Here is a 19,014-nt window from a genome sequence, read left to right as displayed (position 1 = left end):
CTGCTTTCCACTGGTATGGAATTAGCCCATGCACATTTGTCTGCAGGACACTGTTTCCATAGAATTTTGCATGTAATTCACGGATCTCGCTGTACTTTCTAGTCAGAGTTTTTTAAAAAATCATTGGTAGATAAAATTCTGAATGTAATTATATTTTACAATCTATGAAATGCGGTTAGCACCTACTGGCATTTTACTCTGTCACTTTATAAAATGATGCTGCTTAATGTAATACCCAGCAGTTACCCTCAGGGATTGTTTTTACTTGATCTCTAGTGGCTGAAGCACAAAGTGTAGGGATTTCATCTTGTGAACGAGAAATTTGTGTAAATGCTGCCATTTATTTTGCAAATTGCAAATATGACAGGTGCTGTGTGAGAACTTGCTCTCAGGTGGGAATATTTAACAAGCATCTCCTTGGTATATTGGACAGAAAATGAAACTATGAATTCAAAGATAATTTTTTTTTTTTTTTTAAATCTGGATGAAGTGTTCATCTAAGCTGAAGACATTTACCTTGAAGATTTTCTTCCCTTTCTGAGCAAATCAACGCCTCGCTCGTTCTTCCTCCCCTTCCCCCACAAAACAATTTCACATTTCCGCAGTAAAACGTGGTGCTCCCGGGAGCTGCTCATGCGGCACTACGGGAGAGAATATTTAGGTCACTGGGTTTTAGCGCTGGTTCTAGCGGGAGTCGCGCTGCTCCCTCTGGATTACGGGGCTCGGCAGCGCTCTCCGTGTGCTGCTGCGTGTCCGGAGTCACAGCGGCGGGCGGCTCCAGCCGCACTCTTTTGGGCTGGAGCCTTTAATATTTGAACTTCTCCACATCTCTGGCTTTTGGTGGCAGTCAGCTGCGGGGTAAAGCCAACATGTTTTGCTAATTCACGGTGCGATCCCACCGCGCCGGGAGCAGCGGCCAGTTAGAGATGACGTTGTTTTCTTTGTTGCTCTGGGGAAGAGAATTCCTTGGCTTCCTTTGCCCTCTACTGGTGGCCCGCACGGCTTCGATGCCAACTCGGTTGCTTTGTTTAATATGCATATATAAAATAATTATTTAAAATATACAACCCCCAACAGCTGAGCAAAACCACAGTCGAGGGCGTTTCCAGAGCTTCCCTAAGACATTAGGAAGAGTGTTCCCTATTATTGCAAGAAGGAAATCACCTTAGTAATTGATGAAGATCTTTATTTTCCGGTTGCATCCCAGCTGTGTGATAAGTACAGTGCAAACTGGGGTGGAAAAACCGGAGCAGTGTCTGCTCCGGTGCTTTTGTGGAGAGGTTGGAGTTCCTGCCTCGATGGAAGAACACCATGGACATGGATGTTCGTGGGCATGATGTCCAGGGGATGTCAGCTGGCTGCAGCTTTGAGTTCACAGGAAAATACCCAGTGTGTTCTGGTCGCCTCTCAGTAAAATTCGTGTGCCTGGTGATGGAAGACCCAGAGGTAACAAATGACAGTGCCCATGCAGAGCTGGGTTTGTTGTTTTCTCCCACAGTGCCTGAATGCAGGGCTATCACGAGAGAAGGGGGTGCACTGGAATGCTGTGCTGCCTTCGGAGACTCCTCTGGAGTCGCACTGAATTCCTGTCCTGTGAGCCCCCAACTGCTCTGGGACAGCTCGGAAAGGATGAGGCCCCGAGTTCCTGCTTAAGATGAGAAGGGTTTTTTTCCTGTTCTTAAAGGAGAGGATGGTTTTCAGCTGGATCACTGAACTGTTTATGTCACTGTGGGAATGCCCAAGAGCCTGTGGCTACAGATAAGCCTTGGGTGGGAAGCCACCCCTGTGGCGATAGCGCTTGGATCAGCACAAGTGCCACCACCCTGTGTCCTGAGCACACTCAGGTAGGCCTTGCTACAGGAGGGGTAACACAGATAAGGAGCAGGAGTCATGTGCTGTTGCTCAGTGTAAATGTTCTGCTTATCACAGAGCACCGAAGTCCTGTGTGGCAATTTCCTGACTTCCATGATGGCATCCAGATCCCCTGATCCCTGTGTGCTCTTGCCTCATTGCTGTGTTACTCTTTGTCGTTGGACTTTCTTGCTTTCAAAGTGTAGGTACTGGTCCTGTTGGCAGCTTCTGACCAGGGAATCGATGCTGAAGGAACTTCTAGCTCTCCTGGTAATAATGATGGCTCTGTCATTTGCCTTTGTAATGTTTTAGCTGCCCTCCTTATGGAATGGGGATTTACACAAGGTCTTTGATGCTTTAGTATTATCTGCTCTCCAGGCAATATTGGAAGATGGAACTAATAGACTTAAATTTCAACCAGGAAGAGCTAAACTCAACATTGCGTAAAGCAGCCTAATAATTCCGAAGAGCAGAGCTTTACACTCCCGCCAGGATCAGGGGTCCCCCGAATCCCCGCTGCGATGTGGCGGGGGCCGTGTGCCCTGCGGAGAGGTGCAGCAGGGAGGCGGCGGGCGGTGCGGGTGCACCGGCAGAGCGCACAGTGCCGGGTCCCGCCGGGCCCCGCCGCGCTCCGCGGGGTCGCGCGGCCCGCGGGGTCCCGCTCCGCGCGCCCCCTCCCACGTGCCGCGGCCCGGCCGCGGGAGGGGCATTCACTGCCGGGCCGCCAATCAGGGCGCTGCTCGCCCTCGGCACGGGCCAATCGGCGCCCAGCGGGCACGCATTTAAACCCCGTTCCCGGGAGCCGCGGCCGCCGCGGTGTGACAGGGAGAGGGCGGGCTATGGCCCCTCGCGCCAATCAGAGGCCCGAGAGCGATGATTGGCAGGAGGTTAAGCAAATGGAGTTGCCGAGGGTAACGCGGCGTCGCCCTGCGGAGCGGTTGGCGGCGGCGGGGACTCCGCGGGGACGGTCGGGGCCGCCCGGCGCGGGGGCTCCGGTGCGCGGGGCCGCCGCCGCCGCCGCCATGGCTGGAGGTGCGCGGGGCGGAGCGGGCTCGAGCGGAGCGGGGCCGGGGAGCGGTGGGGCCGGCGGGGCTGGGCCCGCGCGTCGCGGGGCATCTCCGCGGCGCGGAAGCTCCTCCTGGGAGGTGCGGGGAGCCGGGGCCGGCGGGACTCCTCCCCCGCGCGGTGTGCGCAGCTCGCCGGGAAGGGGCTGGGCCGCCGCGGCTCGCCCTGCCGCATCCAGCCCTTTAAACATGGCGCAGGCCCCGGCGGCTGGGCGATGACCGCGGGCGGCAGCGCCGGACATGGCTCAGGCGCCGATCTTCCCCCGTTGCTCCTAGGGAAGAACATGCCCAAGACCAGGGCGGGCGGCGTGGAGAAGGCAAGCCCCGAGAGCGCTGAGAGGAAGGGCCCTGGCCGCCCCCGGGCCGGCGGGGTAAGCGGTGCCCGGACCTGGGCGGGTGGAGCGGGGCGGGCGGCTCTCGGGGGTCTGCTGTGCCCTCCGCTTCCCCCCGGTGCGGGCGTGCCGGCGTGCGGGCTGCCCCGGGGATCCGCGGGGCCCGGGCCTTCGGGGGCCCCGCAAATCATTCAGAAATCTGTTGACTTTAAGTACAGTCGGACTCTTTCCTTGTTTTCCTGTGCCCTACCGCAGACAGGCCCTAGGCTCGGCATTCCCTCCGTGCCATCTTCCCTGTCGTGTAGTTCTGTCACAGGCAGCTGGCCGGAGGCTGCTTATCTCTTTGCATTCAACTCCCAATGAAAATAATTATGGCTATTGCATCAAATCCCTGAGCCCCTCAGCAGCATTTCCCGTGTTTTGCTGTGTTGAGAAAAATCTCTGCTCTCCGGGGTCTCAAGCCTGGCACAGACAAAGACGTGGCAGCGGCGTCTCGGTTGCGCCAAGAGCGCAGCAGGCAGGGAGCTGGGAATGAAGGGAGGAAGCGATGCTGGAAAAAATAGTTGTTCGTTTCCTGTTCGTGGTGTATTCAAAGCCTGAAGACTCAGCTGGCAGGTGGACTGCAGTTCACTGCTTTGGGCTTTCTCCCAAAATGCCCATATTTAAACGTCTTACTAAATCTTGGGGACTTTGAAGCTCAGGGTTCATTGCTTGCAATCGTTAAAATGGAGTGTTTTCATAGTGTTTCTTACTTTGAAGCCCCGGTTTTTTAATAAGCAAGTTTTGCCTTTCATAGGCCTTTCAGAAATATTGGAGGTCAGGGAGTGTCCATCTGATTTGCTTTTTCTCAGGCTGTTCCATTGTAATCTCAATCTTTACTAAAGTTTATTTGTGGACTAAGATTTGAGCCTTTAACTGGTCTGATTTTGTGTGAATTATATACATAGGAAGCTTGTTATTCACGACAGCGTTAATTATTAAAATTATCCTATCTGTTCTATTGTGTACTTTGTTTACTTTCTCAATGTCTGTGACTGAAATACTGAGGTATTTGTTTAGTCAGCTATACTTGAGCTATCTTTTTTAACTACTGGAACCCTTTGTTCCTTGCTTTTCTAAAAAAAATGCATGCATATTTTGGTTGTTTTAACTGGCTTGCAATGCCTGAAATTTACTTTTAGTTGAGTCAAACTATAGCCAAGAAAAACTCATTTTGCCCAAGTCGCATCTGCTTGTCCAGACACTGAGATTTCACGGTGGTGTGCCTGACATACCCTGCACAGGCAAACACAGCCAGGTGGCACGAGACTCCACAAAGCAAAGGTGACAGGACTCCACTAATCTTTGCTAAATTTGACACTGCTCACTGTTGGCATCTTGGAGCCTGTGCCAGAGAACAAACCCCAGGCTCTGTGGTGTCTGGCCGTGCCTGAGGGTTTTGCCATTTTCCTGACTGGGCTTTGTATTGACTCTTTAATGGGCCCTTTTTTTTTCTTTTTTTTTTGGCCATAAACAACTTTTACACTTTCTTTTTGTATCATGTAATTGATAAAAAGATAGCACTGTTTATCTCCTGTGCTTTGCTGAGAGGTGTCACTCAAGGCAGGCTGTAAAACCGAGTCCTCTGCTGCTCAGTTGAGCATATAATTTGCTGCAGCAACATTTGACACCTCCTGAGAGTAGCTGGGTAGCTCATACCTCTCTGGCTGTGACAGCTCTGTGTACTGGGCCTGGGCAATTTTTGCTGCGTTATTCATATTTTTTTTGGCTTGTGCTCTTTGAGGCTGCCTTCCTCCCCAGGAGCTCAGGCTTGGGGGTTTTTTTTTAGCACCAAAGTTCATACTATGAAGCACAAGGGTGGAGCCTGGAGTTAGCTATGACTACCCCATCCTGCCACATTTTATGTGAAAGCTCTCTTGGACTGAGAGCTTGCATTAGTTAAGTTTTCAGAGTGCTCAGCACTGTTATGTTTTCACTTAAAAATCACAGTCTCAGTGAGGGTGATGCTTCAAACAGTGTAATTTGCATCAGCACAATCACTTGTCAGCCCTGATTGCTGCAGACTGTTGTGGATGCCAACTTGAGGTTCCCGGAATCTCTGTGCTGAACTGATTTTTTTTTTTGTGTGGGTCTGTTTTAGGAGAATGTGTTTATTGGTCAATCCAAAATCTACAGCTACCTGAACCCCAACAAAGCTCCTGGTGCTCGCCCCCCGCTTCAAGAAGAAAACTCTGTCATGTATCACGAGGTGAAATGTCAGGGCAAAACACTAAAGGAAACCTACAGGAAAGGAGCTGGTAAGATTGAGCTCTGCATTGCTTATCTTGGTGAATGTGCTCCCACTGTCCCCAGTTCTAACATTTTCATCAAGAAATGAAAGCAGTGAGGAGGAGCCCAAATTTGCCAGGCTTCAGTGCAGTGACTAGAAATGGGAATGTTCCCTAAGTTTATGAAGGGGAAGAAGACCCATCTGGCTTGTGTTTACAGGTGCATTAACAGCCTTGGTAATTTGTCAAAGCACTTTGATGCAAACACTTTTAGCAAGCAGATATTTTAAGTCTCATTTGATGCAGGGAGTGAGGCTTTCTGGAAACTTGGGACCCTTAGTTCCTAATTTGGCTCCCCAGTTTTGACAAGGAAGTGAAGATGGCTTTAGCTTGTCCCACTGCTGAGGCCTTGCAGCTGTGCTGCTTTTCTCCAGTGAGACTGAAACATCTGCCTCAGCAGATGGGACTGCTAAACCTGACGATTTACTCTACATAAAAACGTTATTCAGCTTTAAACCACACTCAGCTACCTCTGAGTTGGTTGTCTGAGGAGGAGGATGTGGTTGCATTGGGTTAGGATGCAAAAAAACAAGTAAATGTTGGTTGTGGGGAGTGTAGATTTCTTGTCAGTGCTAGCCCTTAATCTCCCATGGATTTAGCCTGGGTGGCATTGGCCACTTGATACCAACATCTGCAGCTGCTGGGCCCAGCAGTGCAGGGTCATTGCTGTCCTTTTCTCTCATTTGACAGAACTGTAAACCACTGGAATTCATTTAAAGCACTCTGGTATAGTTGGCCCTAGGTTCAGAGCCTTACTCGATTTCCTTGTCACCAGGAAAAAAGAATGGTGGCAAAACAGTTGAAGGTGCTGTGAAACCAGAAGAGCAGAAGGATAAGGAAGGTGGGTGCAATCCTTCGGTGCCCTCATGTGATCAAAACCAAGAAACTGTGGAAACCCAAAGGACTCCCCTGCCTGCAGACTGTGCTGAGGAGGCCAATGCAAAGCCAGCTCAGAAGAAGATGGTAAAAGCAAAACGAGGACCAAGGAAAAAGTAAGCGACTTGTGGATTTGTGAAAGGACAGCTCTTTGTTTTCTCAAAAATATCGCACTTTAAAAGCCCTAAAATAGCATCCAAATACCTACTTTTCAGAGAACTTGTTTGTCTTGAAAGCATGATTAGTGTGTTCTATTGTTCTGTCACATGTGAAATATTTGCTGGTCACCTATGGAAAAAAAGAAATTAACGAGCCATTAAGACCTACTTTCCTGTAGACAAATGGGAATGTGTCTTGTCAGACAGAACAGTTGGAGGCTTCCCGGCTGAGCTGATACCCTTTCTCATGGTATCAGATTAATGTGAACTAACATTAATGAATGCCTTGCCAAGCAGTTTTCGTGACCTAAATTTTCCTGTGCCTTCTGGCAAGGCACGCAGGGGGCCCCAGACTTGTAATGTGACCTTCAGTTGATTTCCAACGACATCTCACTTATATTGTTCAGGAATTAGTACTGGAATAATGGAAATAGCGTGGGGAAGAAAAGGGGGTGTAGCTGTGGCTTGAAGCTAAGAGTATTGACTCAAACCCACTGATTCATATTGATCACCTTTCAACTTACCAAGCTGAAATAAAAATTTCTTACACATTCCTTTGCTCTAGAGGTGTAACTTAACAAATAGTCTGAGATGTGCGTGTGTTCTCTTTTTCTTACTCCTTAGAACACAAGGAAGAACACCAAACCGAAAAGTGACAGATTACTACCCAGTTAGAAGAAGTTCCAGGAAGAGCAAATCTGAGTTAGAGGTAGTGCTTCTTGTTAAAATGACATGACTTATAACATTCCTAATTAGCTGAAAAATTGGGGAGGGTTTTTCTGTAAATGGTTTTCATTCCAAATGCAAATAATGGTGTGCACTTGAAGTATGGTTAAGAAGATGCTTAAAATTTGGAAGTCCAGTTTAGAACAGAATCTGGCTGCTTATGTGTTTTGAGGGGCAGAAATCTGTCTTTCTGCCATTCAGTTTGCTGGAAATACGAGATGGTTTGGAGCAATGAGTGCCATTGGTGGGTAATTTCCTTCCAGCTCTAGAATAAGCTACAAAAGCTATCAACAATATTGTGGTTTTGTTTGTTCTTGTTTACTCTGCAGACTGAGGAAAGGAGGAAAATAGATGAGCTGATTACAAGTGGGAAAGAAGAAGGAATGAAGGTAACTGCAGTGCCAACCTAAGTAGTCATGTACTGTTTATTATACAGTATCTTGATGTTAATCTATTTAAACAGAGATTAGCAGAACTCAAGTCTCAGGACCCTGTGATTCCCTGATTAAAATGCAGGAAAACTGGAACACACAGTCCTTCCTTTAGAGTGAGCAGTGTTGGTCTCTGAAGGATATGTACGTGCAGCCTCAGTTATAAATACTGAGGGAGCTTTAAGGTCTTTACAGAAATACACTCCTGAGGTCTTTTAATGGAAGACTTTGTGTCCAGCTACCCAGTAACTCAGTGTGTCCCAAACATCCTGCATTTTCTTCCACAGTGCCATGCATTGTGCTTCTGCAGCTTTGTCTGCAGTACACACAAATTCCCTTCTGCAGCATTTTTTTAATGACAAATCATTTCCTATAATCAGCGTATCTGCAGTGGTGTAAATCAGCTGGGAAATTAGAAAGTATTTTCTTTTCAACTCAACAGATTGATTACATCGATGGCAAAGGGAGAGGAGTAATTGCTACTAAACATTTTAATCGAGGAGAATTTGTGGTTGAATATCATGGGGATCTCATCGAGATCACTGATGCCAAGAAACGAGAGGCTGTGTATGCTCAAGACCCATCCACAGGCTGCTACATGTACTATTTCCAGTACCTCAGCAAAACCTACTGGTAAGCTCAAGTTTCCATTGATAGAGGCTTTGAATGCTGCTAATTCTTGTCTTGTTTTCATACAAATTTTTTGGTTTTTAATGGGAACTGTGAATTATGAAGTCTTTTGGAGCATTGATCATGGTCTGAGAGCCTCCCATATGTCTGGATTATGAGGAATGCCAGGTGACTCAAAGCTCTTTATGTGCAGCACAAACTTTGTGGAGAGTTGTTTCTGCTTGGGTGAGGCTTGTAGTTCTGCGGTGGTCTTCTGCCTGAATTTATCTCCTTGTAAAATGAACTCCTTTATTTGAGTTGTGAGGAGCTGGTTTGGAAAGCAGGATGGACAGACTGCCTGGAAGAGAAACATTTCTTTCAACTTTGACTGGGTGTCCTTGTTTCTCCAGTCTCTGACACCCAATTCAGTCCAAGCTTTATAATTTATTTCATATCTGGATTTTGCTGTTCTGGGAACAGGCAGCTCCAACAGTCCAAAAGTTTCAGTTTCTGGATTTTGTGCTAACTTAAAAATCTCCCAGAGTTCAGTTCTCTGCCTTGCCATATTATGGCTGCCTATTTAATCATGGTTGTTCTGTGATGTAACATGGTAATGTTCTGTTTCTTCTTAATTTTTCAAGACTCGTGTGGATTCCTCCTCCTTTGATTTGCACTTTGTGCTTTGTCCACACACGTGCCCCTGTCCCAGGCGCAATCCCGCGTTCTGTTCTTGCTCTTTCAGTGTCGATGCTACGAAAGAAACGAATCGTCTGGGAAGGCTCATTAATCACAGCAAGTGTGGCAATTGTCAGACCAAGCTCCACGACATCGATGGCGTGCCTCATCTCATCCTCATAGCTTCCAGGGACATTAAGGCAGGTGAAGAACTGTTGTACGACTATGGAGACAGAAGCAAAGCTTCCATTGAAGCTCACCCCTGGCTGAAACACTAATTCATCTTCCTTGTTTTGGGGTTTTTGTTTTTGGACTGAGTGTTCTACAAGGAGTCAGAGATTTATTTTTTTTTTCCCCCCTGCCCTCACTTCCCTCAGCTTTCTTAGTGGACTGCTTATGGTCTTCCGAGCTCCTTAAAAACTGCCTTTTTGCTTTGCAGTATTTAAATACCTAGTACAATTTTCCAGGCAGGCTTCAATAATTGATCTTAGATTGCCAAAACTTTTATATCTTAAAAGGAAACCCTCCTTAAGATTTGAATGCTTCTGCATAGTGACCAGTGCCACTTGAGCAGTGAAAGACTTGCACAGAAACCTAATCACTGGGGTTGCGCTTCTGCTTTTGCAAGGAAATCTCACGCTCCCCTTTGGGGTGCTGAACTTGGCTTTATGACAGAAGTACTGCTGTACTCTGACTTGGTCATCCAGTGGCTTGACTGCCTGTCAGACTGCTTTCACAGCCCAGTGCTGGCAGGCTTCTCTGAGATGGATGCTATTGTCATTCTCAGATAATTTGTGATAGGAATCCGGTTTCTCCTGTGTTGTACGTTCTGTTGGCAGTGAACTTCAAATGCACTGGCACTGAGGGAAAAGGATGGTCAGATTGACTGCTTCCTTTGGAGAAAGACTCCCGGCCAAATGAGGGTGAATTTTGATAGACTGGGTTGATACTGATTACAGGTGTGAAGATAGAACTTCACAGTGAGAATCAATGTTTGACATTTACTTATTTTCTAAACTTTGAGAAGGTACCTTTTTTATAGTTGATGACTGATTCTTGGAGGTGTCTCCCAGAGGATTTTAAAGAAGTAAAAGCTCTCTCCAAAAAATTTTTATATTACCTTCCTATGCTAATTAGCCACATCAGAAGCTATTTATTTACTGTGAATGCTTGAAGTAGAGCATAGTGGTTCCAAAAATAGGAGTCATCTTCATATGCAGCTTCAAACTGTAGCGATGGAGTTCATGCAGTGAAGAAAGTAGATTCCTTATTGCCTGGTCCTGTAGGTCTGGTCCCACTGTCTCACACGAGAGTCGAGCTCTTGGCATCTCGTGGATGTTCGGAACGTTACTGTTGGAGAGCCAAATCTGGGATATAGGCAGGCAATACAATGCAGGTCCTTTATGTTAAAGATGAATTCTTACCAGTTGGAATTTTTGCCAAGGCAGGCTTGGCATGTGTGTAGATGAAAATGGCTGTGAGCCATCAGCCACGCTTGCTGCTGGAAGATGTCAGCAAGGGATCTGTGGCTCTGTTAATGTCTTCTATTCCTCGTGTCTTGAAGGCTGCTGCTGTTCCAGCTGAACGCCCTCTAGACAATCTTATGCTTGCCTATGTGATAGGTCAGACAGCAAACAACATCCTGGTTGTGTGCTCCAGCAGCAAGAGAGGTGGCTTAGTGATGTATTTTTTAAATTAAAAACTTGAAGACAATGTCTCTGTAAAATAAAGAATATATTTATTATTGATGAAATGGCTGCTATACTACCTGTGTCTCCATTGCAGTTCATGAGCATTTTGAAAGAAAGCTGTGAAAATCATTAGCTGTTAAATGCTTTTTATTACTTACTGCTTCACACAAGGCAAACTCGTCAGAGCAAGCCTGGGTATTTTCCCATTTCTGAAGAATTAACTGGAGACCTGTTACATTACATGTACTGAGTTTCAGGTAAGCCTCGTTGGCCAGCTCATCTGAGTTGGCACTGACTTTTCTCTGGTCTCGTAACAGAGACCTCAGCAATGTGTACAGTGTCCTGTTTAACTTAGAGCACTTCCCTTAAGTCAAAATTGGAATAATTTTTGTTTGTTTATTTTATTTAAACATTTACTTGTTCTCTATCAGGTTGAATAGCTTAAAACCTCTGTACTTCAGCATCACTTTTGTAAACAAGAAAGGGGAAAGATCTCCCCATTTTACATAAACAGAAAATGTCTTCTCTGAAAGCTTAACTGGTAATTGAGTAGCACTGCGTTGGAGGATGGAAATAAAGCTCATGTTGCACTGCATATGTATCCTTTACTTTTCTAGGAACACATAGAGATCTGTAGATCTGTCTCCATGTACTTCTCACAGGATGTGTCATTTGGACATTTATCTCTGTGCCTCAGGAAGGCTTCATCTTCTAACAAGGTGTCACAAGGAAAGACGCCCTTGGGTTGGGAGCTAAACTGCTTTTCTTGAAGGAAATTGGAAAATACATCCCTGGAGATAAACCATGGAAGAGGATGGAATTCAGATCACATGGAAGTATCTCTCTTCAGCTCAGAGGTGCATTCTGGCTGTTGCTGATTGTTTCTTTGTTGAATTTTTCTGTGCACAAAGCCTCTGCTCAGGCACTGCAGTAACTGCCTTCCCTGCTGCTGTGCTCTAGAACATACACAAAGAGGGCATGGCCAAGGCTTCACTGGTGTTTGGAAGATGGCAAAAGGACTTCAGTGGTTCTGTGCCCTGGCTGAACCAGCTGTCTGAGGTCAGCCATCTGTGTTGTGGCCTTGCTGCAGACAGTTGTTCCTGACCTCTCTGCAGCTCTGCCTTCTGCTGAGCCCATATTCACGTTGTGCAACTGAGCAGATGTGAGAAGTGTCCTATATTTTTCATGCTGCCAGTGTAGGAGAGGGAATCAAAAGACTTCAGAGCCTTTTTATTTCTGAAGAGAGTAAGATCACAGTTTGATACCTGTCACTGCTTCTTTTATGTCTGTTCAGACTTTTCTGCTCTGGATACTTTACCTTTCTAAATGGAGAACCTAATTGGCATCTTTCAAGCTTCTTCCCACTCCTCTCTTTGCCCTATATGCTTCCACTGGTGCTAAATGTCATTACTGGGGCCAATACACAGCTTGTGGCAGGTGATTGAAAGAACAGAGCTTATGCAAAACACAACTGCCTACCACAGGAGACCTTCATTTGTCAGAAATGAAATGTTTGGTGCACCTGTTCCAGTCTGAGCACTGCCTGCACCTGAGTCCTTCCTGTGGGCAGAGCCCCATTGCAGCAGCTTAGCTTCACTGCTCATCTCACCCCCAAACATCCACTTGTGAATGGCATGCCTCTCTTAACTTATCTTCATCTTACAACATCATTTGGGCTGAATGTTTTGATAGCTGGACAGGATATAAGTGGGCTCTAGTACAGATCATCACAGGCTCTTTTAATGAGAATAAACCCCAACTTTGTATAAACGTTTTATTTTCTACATGTGGGTAACGTCTGACAGTAAGAAATACAAAAAGTGTCTCTTTCAAACAGCTTCTGAAAAAGCAGAGTACAATCTATTCTGAAAGAATATTATACAATGTGATTTAAATGAGATTGCTCATTCTCTACAGTAGGAGTGATGCTGCTGCTTCCAGTCATTGTCTTTCCCAATGCCTCTGAGGCTCATCAGTGCCATTCTCACCAGCAGCACTTAAGTCCTTGAGGATGCTCATTTTCCATGTTTAAAAGAAAACCTAAAAGAAAACATCAATAGCAGAAATAGAACAACAATGTACAACTGGAAAACAAGGAACAGGCAGGGGGCTGGCCCTGGAATTGTGCTATTTTTGGGGGACTTTAGGGACAGACCCTGAGCTGGTGGGTTTTGTGTGCAGTGTAAACAAAGCCTGGGGCCAGCTGGGGTGCTCTCACAGCAGTCCTGAGGGGCTGGCAGGGGAGGCAAGTATTGAGTCATTTTTGCTCAGGAATGCTTGTTTTTCCTAGGAAAAAAGTGACTCCCTGCTTGCCTGGGTGGAGGTGCTTTCCTGTGCAGTGCTTTTTCCCCAGGAAGAGATTGCTTTATCACGTTTTCAACTTTACAGGGAGAGCAGAAAACAACATCCAGCCAACTAGGCTAGAGTTCAGCATCCATCCCTGGATCCACTGTGTAAGGAGTGGGCCATGTTCTCACAACTTCTGCCCCAAAATCTGCAGACAAACTTACAGTCGTTTGATTATTGTCTTCTCTTCACTGTCCTTGCTGGTGCCAGCACTGCTGCCACTGGCTTCTTTTGCCAGTTCTTCAGTTTGGTCCCTTTTCTGTGAGATGATCCCACTGGGAAAGGAAATGGTTTCATTTATTTTTTTGTGGGCTTGTGCAGAGTTAGACCTCTCACTGGGCAGCTGGACAGGGGTGAATGAGTGTTCACAGGACAGGGATGGCAGCCCAGCCTCTTCCTTGTAGTGAACTGAAAATAATGAATTATCCCTAAATACAGCAATGTAATGGTGCCAGGGTTATGCTTTAATGAGAACACTAAAAAAGTAACAAGCTGACTTCTCCACAGAGAAAAAATGGCAGATCATAATGGGGGTGAAAGGGAAGTGTAATCACACTTGGATTTGTGCAAAAGTCTAAGGGTAAGAGGAAGGTGCGGACACAAATGGTGAATTTCTGCAGGGGTGGATGTGTGGTACCTCCAGCTCAGCCAGCCAGGCTCTCAGCAGGCCTGGCAACAGATGAGAGATTCCCAGCTCCCCTGCAAGCCAGGTGCCTGCTCCTCTTTCACCCTACAGAGGAGAGAAGAAAGGCTTCGCCTCAGCTCTAGATTTTGCCATCCCACTTCGGTGTTTCTACACTGCAGAAGTTGTGACCGCCTACTCCAGGCAACAGTTTCAGTTTGACCAAAGGGTGTTTTCCCTGCCTGGAACAGGGTTAGATTTTCCCCAGCTGCACACTCAGTGTTTTCACAACATGTCCTGAGCTGACCTCAGTCATTTGGAGAGCTCAGTGCATCAAAGCCTGTGACTGCAGTAGCTGCAGGCAAAGAGTAGCCAAGCAACACTCAACTGGATTCGGAAATAAAAACACAGAGCGCTCAAAAACTGGTGTGACAGCAGGCACGGGGTAATCCTGAGGCAAAATCTCCTCTTGGATAAATGAGACAATGAGCTGCTGGGTGACACTGCAGAGCTCTAACATCTGCATGGTAACTTCTACCCAGAGATCAGGATGAAAAATGCAACCCCCAACCCTCCCCAGTCACTGTGAGCCAGTCTCGGGGATGTTTGTTACCTTGTGTTACATAGAGCTTCTTTCCAATGTGTACAAGGCATTTTAGAACATATATTTACCCTCTTCTCCTGCACAATTACTCTTTACTACAATTACAATTAGGATTTTATGTGACTCTTTAGAGGGTTTTGGCTTAAGCTGTAACACTGTATGACGAGATAATCTCACAAATTACTCGACCTGAAAAGCAGCCCTGCCCTGCTCTTGATGTACAGAACTGTGACTCAAATCACTAAAAACCTGAAAACATTCCCAATGTTACATTTTTAACTGTGTAACAGCTGGGAAATCAAGAAGCAATTTCACCGCTGCACAGCAAAGCATCCAGCTGAGCTGGGGGAGTGCTGTCAGGCAGTTTGTAAATTCCTGGATTTAAGTTTAACTTCTTGGTTTGACCTGCCTGTTACAGACAAGGCAAAGGGCAGGCTCACTGTATCCAGGAGGGTGCTGCTGAGATATCCCAACTGAAATCTAATGTGCTGGGACATTTTGTGTCCAGATTAAGAAGTAAATTCTTGACACAAAGAGTTTATAATCCAGCCTGATGAGAGGGAGCAGAGGTTGGGAAGGAGAGCTTTTGAGGTGAATGAATTTGTAGCACCGAGATCAAGACCCTTCCCACATCCCCACCCTTTGACTCACACTGACTCTCCCTTCAAGAAAGACCAAACCTTTCTCTGAAATCACTTGCTTTGCACAATTCAAGGGCCTTACACAACCCTCTGCTGGGAGTCTTAAAAACCCCGCAGCTTATCATGAATGATGAAAGAGCTCAATATTCTGTTTCTAGATCAGTTCCATACCCCCGTGGGAGTGAAGGACCGGAAATCAACCAGCGTGGTGCTGCAGGAGGAAGGAAGCTTTGACTAGAACTGAGCTGGAAACCCCCTGTGCTCTTTGGTATGTAACGTGGCTTTAGACACAGTGTGCATGCAACTGCTGTGACTGCACAGAGGAATTCCTGTGCATGAGAACCCAGCCTGGATGTGGAGTGGGAGTAACTGTGTGTGGGCTGAGAGTGGGACAGTTATGGCAACGGGCTGAGAACTGTGCCGAGGAAAAGGGAGTTTGGTTTTTAAATCATGTGGCATTGAGACTTCATTGTTCTCCCATTTTTCTTTGCTCAATTGTATGCTCTGGGGAGCACAGGGGTCACTTAGGACAGTGCCCATCCTGACCTAGGGGCCCAAACCTGCAAGACTCTCACCTGATAAGCTTCCCAGACATGAAGTATTTGTCATTGGTAGCATTAATTCTCTGCTGACTTCAAGCTTTACCTCTTATAGCACTGTAGCTCCTCTTGCACCACCAGAAGCTGAGCTTTCAGCTGGTTCCTCTCTTGCAGTACATCTCGAAGCTCCTGTAATGTGAACCGGGGCCGGTTGGGGTCTGTGAGGTCTATCACCATTTGATCTGGTCCAAGGCTGGGCTGTAAAATAAACAACGGTGGATCTTGTAAACCTCTCAAAAAGCTCAGCATTCAGAGAGTAAAATATCTGGACTTTATATAATATGGAATTTTTAGAACTAGTATGAATGCATCACAATCATGATTTTTTTTCCGCAAAGCAGTTAATTACAGTTCTTCATATTTTTGTATTCCCCTTAGTGACTGAGTTCCCCAGCCAAGTATAGGCCACAACTGTGATAGGCTCTAACCACAGTTAAAAACAAAGTCTCTGTCCCAAAGAGTTTGCATTTAGTCGTCAAGAAGATGTTTTTATCAGATTGTTCTCAGATGATGAGAGAGGCTGAGCCATCTAATGCCACACCAAAATTCCGTGTCAAAAAAGGTGAGAACTGAACAGGCCTTTTTTAATTTAACACCTCTGTAGTAATCAAGACGTCAATTTCCCTCACACGGGGGTTTCAGAGCCTCAGTGTTTGCATACAATTGTCGCTATGGGGCCGGTGCTGTGCAGGAGCCGAACACGGTGGGTTTGTACTCTGAAGTTTGCTGGGTCAGTCACTGCAGTGAAACTGGAGCGAGGAATCCACAGCACCGCGACCCGTAACCACCCAGAAGGAAAGAGCTTCAAGGTTTTCGTGGCCAAAGACGGGAAGTGACTTTGTGAGACTCGTTCTGCCGACACAAAAGAGACCACAAGTATCAGCCGGCCCATCTACTGCGGCTCTGGGTGGCCTCCGCGACCCGTACTGGGGAAGGGGTCCGTGCCCCGTGTGCCCCGGTCGTGTCCCTGGTGCCCCGGCCGTGCCCCGTGTCCCGCACCCACCTGCGGGGCGCTCCCTCGGGCCGCCGCCCGCAGCTGCTCCAGCTCCCGCCGGAGGCTGTCCCGCTCTCTCCGCAGCTGCTCCTCGGCCACGCTGCTCTCGCTCACCAGCGCCTCGAGCATCTCCAGCACCCTGACGATCCTGAACTGCAGCCGGGCGCGGGCGGCGGGCAGCTGCGGCCCGGCGCGGAGCTGCAGCAGGTCCCGGCCCACCACGGAGGAGATGTCGTAGACATCCGCGGCCGTCAGCTGGAACGGGCTCTTCTCCAGGGCGCTCTCCGGGCCGCCATCCTCCTCCTCCTCATCCTCCTCCTCCTCCTCCAGCTCCTCCTCCCCGTCCCGGCCCCGCTCCATGCCCGCCGCACCCCGGCGCTCCCTCCCAGCCGGGCCGGGCGGCGCTGCCGGCGGGGCCGCGGGCGGAGCGGCTCCTCCCGCCCCCGGCGCTCCCATGGCGGCGGCCGCGGGCCCGCGCCGCTTCCCGCCCTGCCCCTTCCCCTGAGGAGGCACCGCCCGCTCTCCGCTGCCGGTAAGGGACGGGCGGCTCTCCGGCAGCCCCGGGAACCGGCACCGAGGCGGGTGAACGCATCGGCCTTTCCGGAGCGCCACATCCGCCTCGGCGGCTCCGGGAGCGGGGCGGGGGGGGACTGGCGGGCTCCGGCCGGCCGGGAGCGGGGAAAAGGGCTGAGATCGATGCCGGTGGGGGCAGCTGCGGTTCCTCCGGCCCCGCGGATCGGCCCCTGCCCGCCGGGCGGGTGAGGGGACAGGCGGGAGCGGGGCTGAGGGCGCCGGGCAGGGCCCGCGGGGGAAGGAAGGCCGGAGCCCCTCAGGCCGGGGTAGGCCAGGGGAGGATGCGGCTCCCCGACACGGCTCTGTCCCGGCATGTGGACTCAAACAACAGCGACACGGCTGGTTTATTTTCGTATGTCACACTATGGGGGATTTTTGGATGAACCCCAAGTGCAGCGGCGCCGGATGCGCTTCTTGCACAGGCTGTTTTTAATACAGCTTTGAGCCTGTGCCCTGTGTGTTGTCCCCCACTAGACAATGGCTGACTGGGCCCCCATAGCGAAGGAGTACGATCCCCTCAAGGCTGGCAGCATCGATGGCACGGACGAGGAGCCCCACGACCGGGCCATATGGCGGGCGATGCTGGCACGGTACGTACCCAACAAGGGCGTCACGGGAGATCCTCACCTCACCCTCTTCGTGGCGAGGCTCAATCTTCAGACCACGGAAGAGAAGTTAAAGGAGGTTTTTTCCCGCTATGGAGACATCAGAAAAGTCCGTCTGGTTCGAGACCTGGTCACGGGATTTTCCAAGGGTTATGCGTTTATCGAGTACAAAGAGGAGCGCGCGCTCCTGAAGGCCCACAGAGATGCCAACAGGCTGGTCATTGACCAGCATGAGATCTTTGTAGACTTTGAACTGGAAAGAACTCTCAAAGGATGGATTCCCCGGAGGCTTGGGGGTGGGTTTGGAGGCAAAAAAGAATCGGGGCAGCTACGATTCGGAGGACGGGACAGACCTTTCCGAAAGCCCATCAATTTGCCAAACATGAAAAATGATTTCTATGGAGAAGGATCATCAGAGAAAAGAAACTGGTCTCGTGAGGGAACGAGGGACTGGAGAACGAGGGACCGGGACCACGAGAGGAGCAGGGACAAACGCTGGCCAGAAAGGGAGAGGTCGTGGGCTTGGGGTGACAGTGAGAGAGAGAGGGACTCCAAAGAGGAGAGGAGCAGGGGGAGGGAAAGGAAGGACAGAGACAGGAAGGACAGGGATAGAGACCGGAGCAGGGACAGAGATACCAAGAAGCAAAGAGATGATGATAAGCACCGATAGGTGACTGTGCCTTGTCCTGGGGTGTGACCCACCCTTGGAGCAGCGTGGGGCTGTGACAGCATGCCCAGAACAAGCTGTGGTGTTGCCACCTTGTGCCTGACTCTGCTGCCAGCAGCTCTCTGTAGTTTGGTTCCCAATGCAGTTCAGATGCGTGTTGAATTGTTCTTTAGAGAAAATAAACTTTTGTATTAATGTTTTTGAACTGGTGAGTGCTGTAAGGAATGCACTGTGTGCACAGGCATCCAACTGAGCCCAGCACATACCTTGTCTGGGTGAGAGGTTATCTGTGGCCAGATGTCCACGTTTGTTACAAAACAGTCCCGTGCTGGAGACACAGGAATGGAATAGCAACAAACTGAAACTTCTGTGCCCCAAAACAGAAGCTGATGGGAAGTGGCTTCATTTTTGTGAAGACACTGGGACAGGCAAGTCCTTTATTGATGCTGTGTCCCTAACTAGTTCTGCCAGGTGAGAGAGAATCATGGAACCAATCCACTGTGACATGGGAGGATGAAAGTCCTTTGTACAGAGGAATGTGCACCACAGGGAAGTCAGCAGCTCAGAAAATGCCTCATGTTCCTGATGGATCCATGTCACTGAAGAAGGGTGTCATGGGTAAA

The 19,014-nt window shown here is 48.6% G+C and overlaps 3 protein-coding genes across 11 annotated transcripts; 2 read left to right on the top strand and 1 right to left on the bottom strand.

The window, feature by feature from the left end:
- Positions 1 to 1,399: 1,399 nt before the first annotated feature.
- On the top strand, positions 1,400 to 15,605 carry KMT5A (lysine methyltransferase 5A). Of its 8 annotated transcripts, none has more exons than XM_040080777.1 (9): positions 1,400 to 1,446; positions 3,192 to 3,286; positions 5,388 to 5,544; positions 6,350 to 6,566; positions 7,233 to 7,317; positions 7,664 to 7,723; positions 8,208 to 8,398; positions 9,117 to 9,253; positions 15,112 to 15,605. In XM_040080777.1, the coding sequence occupies exons 2-9, from the start codon at positions 3,200 to 3,202 to the stop codon at positions 15,189 to 15,191; spliced, it is 1,014 nt and encodes a 337-aa protein (XP_039936711.1). In that variant the 5' UTR covers positions 1,400 to 1,446; positions 3,192 to 3,199; the 3' UTR covers positions 15,192 to 15,605. The 8 variants fall into 8 exon arrangements, with proteins under 8 accessions (XP_039936711.1, XP_039936708.1, XP_039936709.1 ...); XM_040080774.2 differs by lacking the exon at positions 1,400 to 1,446 and adding an exon at positions 2,837 to 2,883; XM_040080778.1 differs by lacking the exon at positions 1,400 to 1,446 and adding an exon at positions 2,962 to 2,996.
- On the bottom strand, positions 12,315 to 16,932 carry RILPL2 (Rab interacting lysosomal protein like 2). Of its 2 annotated transcripts, XR_005703370.2 has the most exons (5): positions 16,556 to 16,932; positions 15,599 to 15,750; positions 13,724 to 13,816; positions 13,251 to 13,361; positions 12,758 to 12,780 (listed from the first exon to the last, which is right to left on the bottom strand). XR_005703370.2 is itself a non-coding variant. In XM_040080782.2 (4 exons), the coding sequence occupies exons 1-4, from the start codon at positions 16,904 to 16,906 to the stop codon at positions 12,756 to 12,758; spliced, it is 639 nt and encodes a 212-aa protein (XP_039936716.1). In that variant the 5' UTR covers positions 16,907 to 16,932; the 3' UTR covers positions 12,315 to 12,755. The 2 variants fall into 2 exon arrangements, 1 of the variants encoding a protein (XP_039936716.1); XM_040080782.2 differs by lacking the exon at positions 13,724 to 13,816 and having other exon boundaries at positions 12,315 to 12,780.
- Positions 16,929 to 18,583, top strand: SNRNP35 (small nuclear ribonucleoprotein U11/U12 subunit 35). The gene is made up of 2 exons (XM_040080781.2): positions 16,929 to 17,078; positions 17,594 to 18,583. Exon 2 carries the CDS (start codon positions 17,597 to 17,599, stop codon positions 18,392 to 18,394), a length of 798 nt encoding a protein of 265 aa, XP_039936715.1. The 5' UTR covers positions 16,929 to 17,078; positions 17,594 to 17,596; the 3' UTR covers positions 18,395 to 18,583.
- The last annotated feature ends 431 nt before the right edge of the window (positions 18,584 to 19,014 follow it).

The sequence above is a fragment of the Hirundo rustica genome, chromosome 17 (assembly GCF_015227805.2).
Source record: "Hirundo rustica isolate bHirRus1 chromosome 17, bHirRus1.pri.v3, whole genome shotgun sequence".
Classification (NCBI taxonomy): domain Eukaryota; kingdom Metazoa; phylum Chordata; class Aves; order Passeriformes; family Hirundinidae; genus Hirundo; species Hirundo rustica.
The sequence above is the reverse complement of the archived record's forward strand: the minus strand, read 5'-3'. Positions and strand labels throughout refer to the sequence as shown.